This window comes from Wickerhamomyces anomalus, assembly GCF_001661255.1.
Source record: "Wickerhamomyces anomalus NRRL Y-366-8 unplaced genomic scaffold WICANscaffold_4, whole genome shotgun sequence".
Lineage (NCBI taxonomy): Eukaryota > Fungi > Ascomycota > Saccharomycetes > Phaffomycetales > Wickerhamomycetaceae > Hansenula > Hansenula anomala.
In genome coordinates, this window is record NW_017567113.1 from 1,792,547 (window position 1) to 1,807,021 (window position 14,475).

At 36.4% G+C, this 14,475-nt stretch overlaps 8 protein-coding genes across 8 annotated transcripts; 5 read left to right on the forward strand and 3 right to left on the reverse strand.

Moving 5' to 3' along the window:
- Positions 1–49: 49 nt before the first annotated feature.
- SUI1 (translation initiation factor eIF1) lies at positions 50–624 on the forward strand (the record flags this gene model as incomplete). The annotated part of the gene is made up of 2 exons (XM_019185810.1): positions 50–80; positions 326–624. The coding sequence occupies 2 exons, from the start codon at positions 50–52 to the stop codon at positions 622–624; spliced, it is 330 nt and encodes a 109-aa protein (XP_019038556.1).
- An 835-nt stretch (positions 625–1,459) lies between these two features.
- On the forward strand, positions 1,460–2,498 carry WICANDRAFT_94642 (uncharacterized protein). Its single transcript, XM_019186455.1, has one exon. The coding sequence runs from the start codon at positions 1,482–1,484 to the stop codon at positions 2,247–2,249; it is 768 nt and encodes a 255-aa protein (XP_019038557.1). The 5' UTR covers positions 1,460–1,481; the 3' UTR covers positions 2,250–2,498.
- A 432-nt stretch (positions 2,499–2,930) lies between these two features.
- Positions 2,931–7,073, forward strand: WICANDRAFT_20174 (vacuolar protein sorting/targeting protein 10; the record flags this gene model as incomplete). The annotated part of the gene is made up of 2 exons (XM_019180858.1): positions 2,931–4,837; positions 4,928–7,073. Coding segments are annotated over 2 exons (4,053 nt in total), but the record flags the coding sequence as incomplete, so codon positions are not given.
- A 335-nt stretch (positions 7,074–7,408) lies between these two features.
- VPS75 (Vps75p) lies at positions 7,409–8,161 on the reverse strand (the record flags this gene model as incomplete). Its single annotated transcript, XM_019182020.1, has 2 exons — positions 7,409–7,802; positions 7,878–8,161. Coding segments are annotated over 2 exons (678 nt in total), but the record flags the coding sequence as incomplete, so codon positions are not given.
- Positions 8,162–8,503: 342 nt separating this feature from the next.
- Positions 8,504–9,748, reverse strand: RPA49 (DNA-directed RNA polymerase I subunit RPA49; the record flags this gene model as incomplete). Its single annotated transcript, XM_019183623.1, has 1 exon — positions 8,504–9,748. One exon carries the CDS (start codon positions 9,746–9,748, stop codon positions 8,504–8,506), a length of 1,245 nt encoding a protein of 414 aa, XP_019038560.1.
- Positions 9,749–9,993: 245 nt separating this feature from the next.
- On the forward strand, positions 9,994–10,485 carry JJJ3 (Jjj3p; the record flags this gene model as incomplete). The annotated part of the gene is made up of 1 exon (XM_019183624.1): positions 9,994–10,485. The coding sequence occupies one exon, from the start codon at positions 9,994–9,996 to the stop codon at positions 10,483–10,485; it is 492 nt and encodes a 163-aa protein (XP_019038561.1).
- A 30-nt stretch (positions 10,486–10,515) lies between these two features.
- Positions 10,516–12,596, reverse strand: WICANDRAFT_55998 (uncharacterized protein). The gene has a single exon (XM_019182766.1). The coding sequence runs from the start codon at positions 12,466–12,468 to the stop codon at positions 10,603–10,605; it is 1,866 nt and encodes a 621-aa protein (XP_019038562.1). The 5' UTR covers positions 12,469–12,596; the 3' UTR covers positions 10,516–10,602.
- Positions 12,597–12,815: 219 nt separating this feature from the next.
- Positions 12,816–14,459, forward strand: MPA43 (Mpa43p; the record flags this gene model as incomplete). Its single annotated transcript, XM_019181989.1, has 2 exons — positions 12,816–13,873; positions 13,925–14,459. 2 exons carry the CDS (start codon positions 12,816–12,818, stop codon positions 14,457–14,459), a joined length of 1,593 nt encoding a protein of 530 aa, XP_019038563.1.
- Positions 14,460–14,475: the final 16 nt, after the last annotated feature.

Consider the following 14,475-nt stretch of genomic DNA (forward strand, 5'->3'; position numbering starts at 1 on the left):
TCTACTTCAATCAATCTACATCACCTAACTTTCAAAGTTACACATTTATATGAGCTCTATCCAAAACTTGAAATCTTTTGGTAAGTGTTTGAGGTTATTAAGGTACAACTTGGGTTGGCTGATGGGTTAATGGGCGGGTCCATGACAAGGACTTTGTATGTTGTGTTAAGACTGGCCACCATGATGGTATTGATATTGCTGTTCAATTTATAATTGGTGCTACTACTGTGCTTGTGTCAGATATGTCAAAGTTTCAAAAATTTTGGCCACTCTTGTCACCTCTTATTTTAACTCAAAAGAGAATATACTAACAATTATGCTAAAGATCCATTCGCCGACACTGGTGACGACGATACTCAACCAACCAACTACATTCATATTCGTATCCAACAAAGAAATGGTCGTAAAACATTAACTACTGTTCAAGGTTTACCAGATGAATATGATTTGAAAAGAATCTTACGTGTTTTAAAGAAAGATTTTGCATGTAACGGTAACATCGTTAAAGATGAAGAATTAGGTGAAGTTATCCAATTACAAGGTGACCAACGTGTCAAAGTTATGGAATTCTTAACCACCCAATTGGCTCTTCAAAAGAAGAACATTAAAATCCATGGTTTCTGAATTATGGATTCTTATTTGTTTAGCCAATGGTTCAATGAAAGAATTAAGCGGCTGTCTTCAAGAATTCCAAGGTTGTGATTTTTTCAATCATTTTTATTTTGGGTATTCAAATCAGTGGATGTATCGTTTATTTTAATCAGTTTGCAGTTCATATTTTATTTTGATTTAAATTTAGTCTTGTTTTGAAGTTATGAGGGCTATTTTTAATATTTTTTTGGTTTTATTGGTAACATTATTTTTTTCTTTAGTGTTTTGTTATTTTGGATTTCAGGTAACTACTGTTTTTAATATACCATGGAAAGCATTAAACTGTTGTAGATAATTTTGAATAGCTAATGTCTTCACAATATGACCCTCAACCCTCAACCTCATCTAATTTTAATACGCCACTGCTTAGTAAGCAGCTCATCGCGAACTAGAAAAAAGTACGGTAAAAACAATTCAAATTGAAAACATCTTGGTTTTGATCTTTATTCCAATAACCAAGATTCAAACCTTATAGAAAGTTCAAAATGGCTCCTGGTGATTTAAATTTAAAGAAATCCTGGCATCCAGGTTTGATGAAAAATCAAGAAAAGGTTTGGAAATTAGAACAAGAAGCTTTAGAAGAACGTAAAAAAATTCAAGAGCGTCAATTAGAGATTGCCAAAGAGAAGGAATTAGCAGAATTAAAAGCTCTACAATATGCTAAAACTGGAGAAAGACCAACCGATCGTATGGAATGGATGTATGATCAGTCTGGTGTTGGTGATGGTGGGAAATTAATCACTAGTGAAACTGAAGATTATTTATTGGGTAAGAAAAGAGTTGATTCTTTAATCATTAATGGTGGGGGCAATAATGTCGAAGAGAAGAAGATGGGATTTGATAAATTAGAAGGTGAAGTTAATGTCAATGAAAGAGATGAGGCAACGAAAAGCAGGGAAGATCCTATGCAAAAGATAAAAGCCCAACAGTTGAAGAAATTAGAAGAGATGAGACTACAGAAAAGATTAGAGGATGAGAAAAAACGCACCAGACACACTGATGAGAAAAGACATCGAAGCAGTCACAGAGATGATGAAAGAAGGAATAGTCGCTATAGAGATGATGACAAATATAGGTCTGAGAGACACAGAGATGAGAGATACCGATCTGAAAGGCATAGGGATGAAACACACAAATCTGACAGATATGGAGATGAAAAGCACAGACATCACAGAAGCCATAGACATAGGGATGGAAATCACAGAGAGGATGAACATAGGTCAAGCCGACACAGAGACGCCGATTACCACAAAAGTCGAGATGAGAGACATAAAAGTGATAGGGATTCAAGTAGAAGAAGGGACGACTACAGAGAGCTGAAAAGTTACAAAGACGACCATAGAGATTATAGAGATCGTGATGGTTATAAAAGCAGAGAGGATGCTAATAAGAGTAACGTTTCAGATATAGAAAGGGAAGCTAAATTGAAAGAAATGCTTTTGGAGTCCAAGAAGCTGAAGAATGATCGTGATGAATGCACTCAAATGTCAAGGGAAAAAGAACTCAGAAACAAACTGTTGGCTGCAAGAAACTCAAAAACAGCTGGGAATGAGAATCCTGAGTTTCTTCAAAGATCCAAGAGAATAATCGAGGACTAATTTATAGATTTTAATTGATGTGATATGACCAAATTGTAATCATTTATTCTGTAATTGGCTCGAGTATTTGAATCTTGATTATTGACTACCAATAAATCCGGCTGCACCCAAATTTTGGAAAACATCAACATCTCCGATAAATGTCACCAACAACAAACACCAAAACAGTTGGCGCTAGATTTGAAGAAAACCGTACCAAAACAATCTTGGCTGGCCTACAATTGAACATGTCACAAGATTTTTAGATGATTAGACTTCAAACGCGGTTTTCCTCTCTAGAAGAGACGGAGACATCGGTGGATTTAGTAACAAGGTCTTAAGTTTATACACCCTATACGCCCCAATTTAGACCCTAGCTTGAGTTTGAAAAACTGGTGAAGATGTGGATTTCAATATCATGAACAATAGATCTTAAATAACAAGTTTTCAAATTTCTCTGCTCCATATTCCATTCACTATAACATTTGGCAAACGCGTGAACAATAGCAAAATGCTGTCTTTTATATTTAAGAGGCTGTTGCTGTCGTTTATATTACTATCTTGCCTTGCAAATGCTTTATTCACTCCAAAAGTCAGCTCATATACATTCACTGGAGCTCCAGAAATCATTTATTTTGAAGATACTTCAGTATGTTACAATCTTTTGAATTTCGAGGTTTACAATACTAACAAGTTTTCAAGAATGTTCTTTACCTAGACACAGGTTCGAATGATCTCTTTTTCTCAAAAGATGGTGGTGCTCATTTCACTCAGGTTGATACTGAAGGCATAAAGATCAAATATCTAGTTCCACATGCTTTTAAACCTAGTCATGCTTATGCTATTTCTGATGACTTGACTCACTTTAAAACAGTCTCATCAGGTCTTGTATGGAAAAAATTCACATCTCCAGAAAGTCCAGCATTAGAGTCTATCCCTTCATTAACGTCAAAACATTATCCGATTAGTTTCCATGGCCAAAGATCTGAATTTGGGATTTTTGCAGGTCGTTGCTCTTCAGATGCTTCAAGCGCTGATGTTCCTTGTGAAAGACAATACTATTATACCAAAGATAATTTTGACAGTCTGGAGAAGTTGACAAAAGCCCATGCTTGTATATTTGCAGATTCGGCACCAAATATTGATGCTAATCAAGGTGACGAATTGGTTACTTGTATCGTTGATGGTGGTGAAGGTACCTCCTTGACTTTGGCTAGATCAACTGATTGGTTTGGTACAAAATCATTTGCCACGTACAAAGGTGGATTGATCACAGATGTTTCCAAGATTGGCTCAAGCTCACATTATTTGGTAGCTATTGGTTCTCATTTGAGTGACAGAACTACTAGTAACGTTTATGTGTCCTATAATGGGTATGATTGGGATAAGGTTGAATTTCCGACTGGGACAGAGCTTTCAAGTGGGTTCACGATTGTTGAAACAACAGATAATTCCTTATTTGTTGATGTCTCTTATCCAAACACCAAGTCAGTTGGTCAATTGTTTACCTCCATTGGGTTGAATGGCTCTTATTTCACTAAATCGTTAGATTATACACATCGGGATGAATTTGGAAATGTGGACTATGAGGTTGTTGAGAGTATCGATGGTATTGTTTTAGCCAATGTTGTTGAAAACGGTAAAAAAGTATTGGAAGGTGAGACTTCAAAGGTTCTTAAATCTAAAATTTCATTTGATCAAGGACTTACTTGGAAACATTTACAATCTGACGGACAACCATTACATCTTCATTCACTTGTTAATAGAGCCTCAAAAAATGCTGAAGCACCAGGTAAATATTTCTCATCTCCTGTTCCAGGTATTTTGATTGGTGTTGGTAATACGGGGTCGTCTTTGAATGCCTATGAAAGCTGTGATACTTACATGTCAAGAGACGCCGGACTAACATGGACTCAAATACTGAATGGTCCACATTTGTTTGAGTTTGGTGACCAAGGTACAATCATTATTGCCATAGAAGACGATGCCGATGTCAATTCGTTAAAATTTACAACAAATCAGGGAAAAACTTGGCAACAAGTATCTTTAGATTCAACAATAAGGGCAAAACTGTTAACAACTACACCTGACTCTACAACCTTCAAATTTTTGCTCGGTGGTGTCTCTTCAAATGGGCAGTATAAAACATATGGGCTAGATTTTGATGGAATATATGAAAATAAGTGCGGTGATTCTGATTACGAGGATTGGTTTGTTAAGGGACCTGAATTCAATCAACCATTGTGTTTCATGGGTCATAAGCAGAAATTCAAAAGAAGAATTCGTGATGCTAATTGCTATGTTGGTAATGAATATAGAGAACCAGTTGCCGTTGAAGATAGTTGTCCATGTACAGAATCAGATTACGTTTGTTCATATAACTTCAAAAGAGACTCAAACGGTAAATGTGTTCCCGCTGTTCAAGGATTGACTCCAGAAAATGTTAAAGCCAACTCCTGTGTTGATAACGCTCAGACGTACTTTGAGCCAGTTCCTTATACCTTGAGACCAGGATCCAAGTGTTCTTTAACTGGTGGATTAAACTTAGCTGTCACAGTAGAGAAGAAATGCCCAAATTTTGTCAAAGAGAAAAACAAAGATGACCATTCGTTGATTGATTATGATGATAATGATACCCCGGATGAAACTGAACCAGATACCAATCCAGATGAAAGAGAAGGTGATAAAGAAAAATCTAGAGAAGGCAAAAATGACGGTAGAGTCAAAACTTCTTCATTTGTTTTTGATGGGAAAATCACCAAGTATGCCTATTTGGATAGAGTTAAGGGGTCCAATTTGAAAGATGAAACCATTGTTTTACTCACAGCACACAACAAAGCTTATGTCACACATGATCAAGGTTCATCTTGGGAGCAAATTGCACCCGATGAAGAGATATTGGACCTTTATGTTAATCCTTACAACACAAATCATATTTATTTGCTGTCAACAAACCAAAAAATTATTTATTCTACCGATAGGGCTGACAATTGGAAATTTTTTAGAACACCAGCAACTTTCATTCCAGGTGTTCAACCTCTTCAATTTCATCCAAAGCATAGTAACTGGTTGATTTATATTGGACAACTGGGTTGTGATAATATCTCACATCAAGGTTCATGTCGTACAGTGACATATTATTCCAAGTCTTATGGGAAAAGGTTTGCTAAGTTACACGATCATGTTAAGACTTGTCAATATATAGGACATTTGTTAGAGCCAACTGACGCCCAGTTGATAATTTGTGAAAGGGAAGATAGCAAAAGCAGCGGGTTAAACTCTGAATTGTTGGTCACCGAGGATTTCTTCCAAAACACTATTGTTCCATTTGATGATGTTATCGGGTTTGCTCGAGCTGATGATTATTTAGTTGCCGCTACTGCTGAAGGAGATGGGTCTTTGAGAGCTCATGTTTCTGTTGATGGTAAGCATTGGACTGATGCTCATTTTCCAAATAATATGAAGGTCTCAAAAGACCAAGCCTATACCATTTTATCAGCTGCTTCACATTCTATATTTATGCATGTCACTACAAATACTAGAGCTGGAACTGAATTTGGCCATATCCTAAAGTCCAACTCAAATGGAACATCATATGTTGTTACAGCGTCCAATGTTAATAGAAATAGTGGGGGCTTTGTTGATTTTGAACAACTAGCTGATCTTGAAGGTATTGCAATTATTAATACAGTTAGTAATGCGGATGATGCTAAAAGAGGTTCCAGAAAGGCATTGAAATCTATGATTACTCATAATGATGGTGCTGATTGGGACTACCTACAACCTCCAAGTGTTGATTCAAATGGGAAGAAATATGGATGTACGGGTAGATCTATTAACGAGTGCTCGCTTCATTTACATGGGTTTACTGAAAGAGCTGACCCAAGGGATACATTCTCATCAGGCTCAGCTATTGGTATGATGATTGGTGTTGGTAATGTTGGTGATAAATTAGGTGCCTATCTAGATGGTTCCACCTTTTTAACTAGAGATGGTGGTGTTACTTGGAAAGAAGTCAAGAAAGGTGTTTATCAATGGGAATATGGTGATCAAGGGTCAATAATTGTCTTGGTTAATGGTCAGGATTCAACAAACACTATTAGCTACTCTTTAGATGAAGGTAAATCTTGGTCAGACTATCAATTTACAGATGATCTCGTCAAAGTTAATGATATCTCCACTGTTCCATCCGATGATTCAAAAAAGTTTTTGTTATTCACTAAGTTACCATCTAATAGAGGTGATAAATCAACTGTATATCAAGTTGACTTTTCACAGTTATTAAAGAGAAAGTGTAACTTGGATTTGAAAAACCCAGACACAGATGATTTTGATCTATGGAGCCCAAAGCATCCACATCAGCCAGACAACTGCTTATTTGGTCATGAGGCTCAATATTACAGAAAGATAGCAGGAAAAGATTGCTACATTGGTGAAAAGTTGAGTGAACCTTTCCAGGTTCTCAGAAATTGTCCTTGTAATAGAGAAGATTTCGAATGTGATTGGAACTATGAGCGCGATTCAAGTGGCCAGTGCAAACTTCTTGCAGGTTATTCACCACCAGATCATTCAGAGGTTTGTAGAAAGCAAGGTATTGAAGAATATTGGTTACCAACAGGCTATAGACGTATACCATTAACAACATGTGTGGGTGGACAAGAATTTGATAAGGTGGAAGTATTACCTTGCCCTGGTATGGAAGAAGAGTTTAGAGAACATCATGGTGGATTAAAAGGGCTTTCATTGTTCTTGGTCATAATCTTACCAATTTTGGCTGCTGCTAGTGTGGTTTACTTTATTTATCACCGTTATGTTGGAATTTATGGTCAAATCAAGTTAGGTGACGAGGAGGCCCAGTTTGACCGTACCAATTTGATCACTACAGTTTCATCTGTTGTTGGATTTGGTGTTGTGAGAACAATCTCTTTGATAACAGAAACGTCCAAGGATATCCTAAATTGGGTCGCATCAAAGATATCAAGAAAGTCAGTCTCTTTGAATCCAGATTCTTCTGAGGTAAGATATTCAGATTTACCGGAAGAAAATCTGAACGCAACCGATATAGAAGATGATATACTGGATGATGGTGATCTCACAGAGGTCGAAGATGAGAGGCTTTGATAATTGACTACTTGTTTATAGCGTGAATTAATTAATGATATTTTAACATCTATATAAATTCATTCCTCATCCTCTTCGTGTTTTCTTTTAGTTCCCCTAGAGTCATCGTCGTTGTCACTTAGATCCAATGGCTCACTTGCGTCTGAATCGTCTTCTTCTTCTAACCCATCTCTTTGGGCTTCTGTGTAGTATTTGACCGCATATGGGAATATATCTTCAGAGAACAGTCTCGCAAAGTCTTCACCATTTGGAAATTCCTTTGCTGGTTTGCGGCCAGTCCATTTAAACCAACCAAAGAAACTTTTCATTCCTGTTCTATAGTTCTTTTTACCTTCTGGTGTCTTTTTATCTTGAATTTTGACTGGGTTTATACTGTCATAAGACTCTGGCCAAACGATATCAGCATTTTCAGAGACTAGTCTTTCAGTATCATCTGCATTGTCTTCATCATCACTCTCATCAATGTTTTTCTTTTTGGATTTTGATTTTGCAGCGATTTCTTCTGGATCTATGTTTTCTAATTTGAACTTTTTTACTATTATTTGAGCTGGAAAATCATCACCTAAAGCATTGAATTCAAAAGTGATTGAGAAATCACCGGGATTAGAACTTTCAGATTCAGGTTGGGAGACATCCCATGTGACATATATGTCTTTTATTAGCTCTAAGTACTTGAAGTCTGAAGATCTTATATATTCAGAAAACTCTGGATGTTGAGATAACACTATATGCCAAAAACGATCAATCTTCTTTGTATGTTCACTTCTCTTTCTGTAAATTTCTTGAACACTCTTTAAACGGGCAATTTCTGAACTTATTAGTTTTTGCTTGGTAGATTTCTGTACTTTTCACTTACCTGCTTCACGTTCAGCTTTTTCCATTTCTTCTTCGACATCAGCAAGGCCAATTAAGGCATTCTCAACGATATTTCTGGAATTGTTAGTTTCTCAAGCTCAAAATGCACAGCTAGTTAACATACAATTCTTGATCTTCAGACATTTTGTTTGTTTGTGTTTGTATTTGTTTTAGAACGTGTATAAGTCTTTGAAGCTCAATTTTTTTTATGATGGCTAAAAGTCGCGAACTCATTTACATAGAAATGAAAACTCTGTGTGAACTCATTAATATTTTAAAACTACTATACATAGAACTTTTCATGTTCTTCTTCCTCTTCTGGTCATTTGTGGCATCTTGAAAGGAACTTTTAAGGATGCGATTTTGTATGAGGCAGCTTGAGACTTTGGAATACCAAAAGCTTCAGCTTCACCAACAGTGGCAGATTTAACGACACACCCTAATGCTTTGAACAAACCAACTAATCTAGATGGTTTCAATGAGAGTTCTTGAGCCAATGGACTGACTTCAACAATGAAGTTATTGATATGGAGAATAGTGGCTAATAGGTAACATAACAGTTTATCTTCATTATGTGGATCAATGGTGAACCCACGATCTTTTGAACGACCAAATTGACCTGGTCTAGAGATGGTGAATCTTTCTAAAATACCATCAATCAAAATTTCTGGTGGTGAGTTTAATTCTGAAGTTAATGCAACTTTGTTATGTATACGTCTATGTTGATAAACACCTATTAATAATGATGCATAATAGATGAGTTGTAATTTTTGAGATTGGCTGTCACTGTTGATAGTGGCTAATTGACTTGCAATGATTTCTGAATTCTTGTATGGTAATAATTCAATTCTTTTAGTGTTGTCTGTTTCACTCAAAATAGGACCAGCTCGAATAAATGTAAGTTCTCTTTTCGGTATTATATTGTAAACTGGATAAATGTCTTCAACATTAGTGGCATCAGCGTTACATGCCGGGGTAGGTCTGTCATTCAAAACAGTTTCAGTAAGTTCTTCTCTGGTTGGTAATGTGCCTGTACTGGCTTTAACGGTATCAACAATATCAGTTTCAACATCAGCCAATTTATCAGAATCAATACGATTTCTTTCAAGATCTGAAATGGCTTTCTTAGCTTTTTTGGTACCAAATGCTTCACCCAAGGCATTACGTTGAATGTTATTACGAACATTGTTTTGTTTAACAGCTGGTCCTTTCAATTTTCTATGAGCTTTTGATGTAACTGATCCTAATAAAACAGGAGCTTGATAAAGATCGATGGATTTGTTCACTGGATCATAAACGGCAACAGCATATCCACTGCTATCTTCTTCCAAAGTTGAACCATTATAATCTAATCTTTCACTTTCACCATGGAACACAAACTCATCATCTGTATGTTTTTTTTGATATAGTTGGAATTCAGTGTCTTCAGAAGCTGTGAAACCATTGAAAAAGGAACCAACAGCCACGTTTGGGTCTTTGTTGTAAGAGGCAATGCGGACCTCACTTGGAGCATCATCTCTCTTTCTTTTTCCACCAACACTCATTCTTCAATAAACCTTGGATCTTCTCTGCTTTTATAAAGCTATCATTTCATAGCTTCATCATGTACGCTTTTAAAAAAATTTGAAGCAAAAATTTTAAAACCCTCGAATTTCTTCGATGAGCCGGAATTCAACAACTACATATAATTTTTTTGCCTGGGAAGAGTTGAAAATTGCAGTAAAAGCCTATTAAACAAAGGAAGATAATCTAGTTTGAGTTGGTCTTGGGCTTCATAAGAGTGTTCAGAATGGCCAACATATCTCAAAAGACACATTATGAAATTTTGGGCGTGGAAAGAGGCTCAAATGTCCAGGAAATCAAAAACGCATATAAAGAAAAACTATTAAATACACATCCAGACAAGACAAACAAGCAGCTTATTGATTCAGATATAATTGCTCAGATCAAATTAGCATATGCCACATTGGTAAATGATACCCTAAGGACACAGTATGATGAAGAACTCAAGCAAACTTTTCAGAGAAATGGACTTATAAGCACCGGTGAAGGTTTAGATATTGTAACATTAGATGATTTTAGCTATTCTGAAGATGATGGATTTTCAAAAGATTGTCCGCGATGTACTGCTACTGGGAGTTTTATTTTAACAGAAGATGATTTAGCTGAAAGTGGGACTGCTGATGGGCTAGGTGGGTACGAAATCATTGTTCAATGTAATGCATGCAGTTTATGGTTAAAAGTCAAGTATTTTGATTTAGAAGATGATGAGGAGGAATGAAGTACAATAAAGAAGATTCATAAATTTACCATTTCTATTGAGGCAGTCATAAACAACACCATGTGTTCTATATATAAAAAAAGTCATTACTGTAAAGATGCATAATCATTTCATTTTTCAAGTCATAAATGTTTCTTCAGTTGCTGATGTTGGTTGTGCACCTAATATAGCATTCAAAGCTTCAGCCATGGCTGGTAAATCTGTTAACAAGGATATATGACCTTCTTCACTTGCAATTTTCGCTTCAACTGGGAAACCACGTCTTTCAGGCATTAACCATTTATGATGGACAACACCATCACCTGGACCATAATAAAAGTCATCATATTCACCGTCTTTGATTCCTTGTAATCCACTAACTCTAGCACCTCTTACAGTTGGAACTTCGTTACCATAAACTATAGCTAAAGGTGGATATTTCTTTGATGGATCATATTCTAGTTCCTTCAAGAATTTTTTGGTTCTTTTCAATGTTCTGGAAAGGTAATCCATTGATTCTTCATAAGTTGCATGGAACTCTTCAGATTGTTTGCTATGTGTTATCACCGAAGCTGATCTTTTCATATCAATGTTTAAAATATGAGTTGGTTTTTGCTGAGATTCATTTTCCAGACTTTTCCGTCTTCCATGAGTCTTCTTTCTTTCTTTTGAGACTAGTGGTGATAGGTTAAATTCAGTCCAAACTTTTGGATCAAAATAATCCAAATTGTATTTTTTATGAGTCTTTTTATCAATAAAACAACGACCATCAATAGGGAGAAATGAAAAACTAGATCTCATAAAGAAATTTGCTTCAGCCGTCAAGATCTTTGTGCTGAAAAGAACAGAATCACCATATCTAATTGGACCTAAGATGTTTGGACATTCTGAAGGTACACCAGCATATATAACACCTCTAAACAAAGTTGGGTCTCTCTGCATAACATGATGTGTGATTAATCCACCCATAGAATGAGCAATCACTATAGCACCTTTTCTATTTACTCCTCTATTAGATTCCAAACCAGACAGAAATTCATACAATCTATCAGAATTTATATCTGATGATAATCTCCAATCATAACCAAACTCATGAACTCTTGTTTTACCATTACTTAGTTTGGCTTTCAATTTTCTTGCAATATCAATAGGACCAACATGGGTCAACATTCCATCTGGGATAATCTTCTTTTGTGTATCTAGTTCATCTTCATCTGTTGGACCTATATTCAAATTAATTTTACGGATGTTGAAACCCGCTCTTAGGGGAATCCATACCCTTTTATGAGTACGAGCATCTCTTAGGATACTTCCTCTATAACCACCCAAAATAACAACATCACCATCCAATTCATCCCACACAGACTCATCAGGTTTTTTATCATCATTTGATAGGAATTGTATAGCATCGATTGCAATGTTTGGAGTTAAAGCTCTTTTAACAGCTCTAAGTCTAGAGTTATCTGCACCTTTTTTGTTTTTGAATAGATAACTCTCTTCTAAAGTACTAATTGATTGTTGTTTCTTTAGTTTATATTTGATATCTTCCCTTGACAGATTAGAAGTTAGTTCATCTTCATCATCTGAATTGTTTCCGATTATTGGCAAGGTGTGTCTAAAGTGTTTGAAGGAAGGCAACAATGCTAGTGCGTTACCACCAAACGGCAATGAGAAGGTGAAAATTTTATGCTCATTCTTGAATTTGTTGGATTCTAAATCATCAGTTGTCACTTGGTCGTGTAATAGTTCCTCTCTTTGCACACCTTCATCATTGTCGTACTCATCTTCATCTTCTCTTGTTCTTGACACAACTGAAGAACCACCAATAAAAGAGGCGGCAGCACCTTCACTCAGCTCAAGCTCGCTCCCTTCTTCACCTAACTGGTCACTACCGTCATAGACCTGTTCTTCATCTTCCTCGGGACTGGAGCCTTCGTCCACTGGCTCAAAGTCTTGTCTCTCGATTTGATCTTTATCCTCTTCTGATGTTGCACCTATAGCCATTGTGCTTGAAACTTTTTTCACTGGTTAACTCTTCGCAGATCGATGTTGAAAAACCTGGAGCTTGATTCTGTTGATACTGTGGTCTCCTTTACTAAACTAACTTGATCCTTTCTCTTTCTTGTTGGAACAATATATGAACTTCAACTTTCCTGAACTTGAGCTTTGTTTTGATCAAAAGTTGGAAATATTCGGTTATATCAAATCAGTTTTCGGAACTTTCGTTGTTATGATTTTTGCTTTACAATTCCGATGCGCAGATCTATTTCCATGTGGAAAAAAATTGTATGAAAAACATCAGCAGAATTTATTACTGAAATATACAAGCACAATTCTGAGATCAAAGGAGAATGCCAATTGGCGATGTCTACGCTGGCGTTGATGTGGGATCCTCTTCGATCCGTGTCGCTGTCATTGATGATCAGGGTGTGATTCTCCAGGTTGAGACGGAGCCCTTGGTGTACAGCCAAAGCAATATTGATTCAAGATTTGTGACACAATCTTCAAAGCAAATATGGGACTCTTACCAAATATGTATGGAGAGAATCAACGATAAACTCAGTTTTGGTTTGAAAATCAAAAGTATCGGATGTGCTGCTACTTGTTCCATGGTTGTTCTGAAAAGGGGCCAGGACGACAGACTTCATCCTTATCCTGCTGATTATGGGTTTTCAGATCCCAATCAAAATGTTGTATTCTGGATGGATTCAAGAGCATCTGAGGAGACCAGGACTATAAATGAAATACTGAAAGGAGACCCTATACTAGATTATTATGGTGGTGCATTCATCCAGGAGATGGGCATTCCAAAAGTGAAGTATTTGATTGATCATATACCCAAAGAAGATTTGGACAGTATTGTGTTTTTCGATCTCCATGATTTCTTAACATTTATGATAGCTGGTGGGAAGAAATCTGAAAATGCAATCAATGTTTCTAATTTTTACAACCCAATGGCGCTGGATGGTGAGCTCAAAGGTTGGTCGTCATCATTTTTGAAAAGAATTGGGTTGACTCGACTCGTTGATGAGGATTTCAGGGCAATTGGAAGAGTTGAAAAGTCGCCATACAAATCATTCATATCAATCCCTCCAGCTGGGTCTAGGATTGCAACTGCAGATGATGGTGTTGTTGTAACTCAGGGGGTTATTGACTGTTACTCTGGTTGGATCGCGTCTTGTGGTAAAGATTTTTCAAACTCATTAACAATGATTGCAGGAACTTCAACTTGTTTCTTGCTAAGTCACAAAGTTTCTGAACCTATAACTGGTATTTGGGGTCCATTTAAAGGCGTTTTGAATGATCATTATGTTTCAGAAGGAGGTCAATCAACCACGGGGAAACTTCTTGAGCATCTCTTTGAAACTCATCCTGCCTTTAAAGAGCTTGAAAAACTTGGTCCTGATGTGTTTGAGAATATAGAGCAGCAAATACAAATCATCGAGGAGAAGGAAGGAAGTATACATTATCTCACTAAGAACATGTTTTTGTACGGTGACCTTTCAGGAAATCGTACACCATATGCTGATGGTGATATGAGAGGTGTATTCATTGGTGAATCAACAGATAATTCTTTACGTGACTTGTTGCTAAGATATATCTGTATTTTAGAATTTCTTGCTCTTCAAACTAGACAAATTTTGTCAATGTTAACTAAGCATCATATAAACAAAATCATTATTTCAGGGAGTCAGGCAAAAAATTTAAGATTTGTGAAACTGTTGGCTAAAGTGACCAAGCTCCCCGTTGAAGTAAGTGATACTGATCCTAGATTTTCAGGTGTCAAAGGGGCTGCTTACCTGGGTCTTTCAGGCTACAAAAATATTCCATTAACAGATGTTATTGAATCATTGAATAAAGAAGGTACGGTATACTCACCAGATTTGAGTGATGAAAGACTGTTGAGGTTGTTAGACGTGAAGTATAAAGTGATGATAGATATGGCTGAAAGACAAAGACTATATAGAAGCTGGGTTTCTACTGCATTAAAGTAATTGATAATGAAGATGG

Excerpts from the sequence above, each read along its gene's own strand:
- WICANDRAFT_94642 (XM_019186455.1), top strand. The coding sequence starts at position 1,482 with ATGGGATTTGATAAATTAGAAGGTGAAGTTAATGTCAATGAAAGAGAT.
- WICANDRAFT_55998 (XM_019182766.1), bottom strand. The coding sequence starts at position 12,468 with ATGGCTATAGGTGCAACATCAGAAGAGGATAAAGATCAAATCGAGAGA.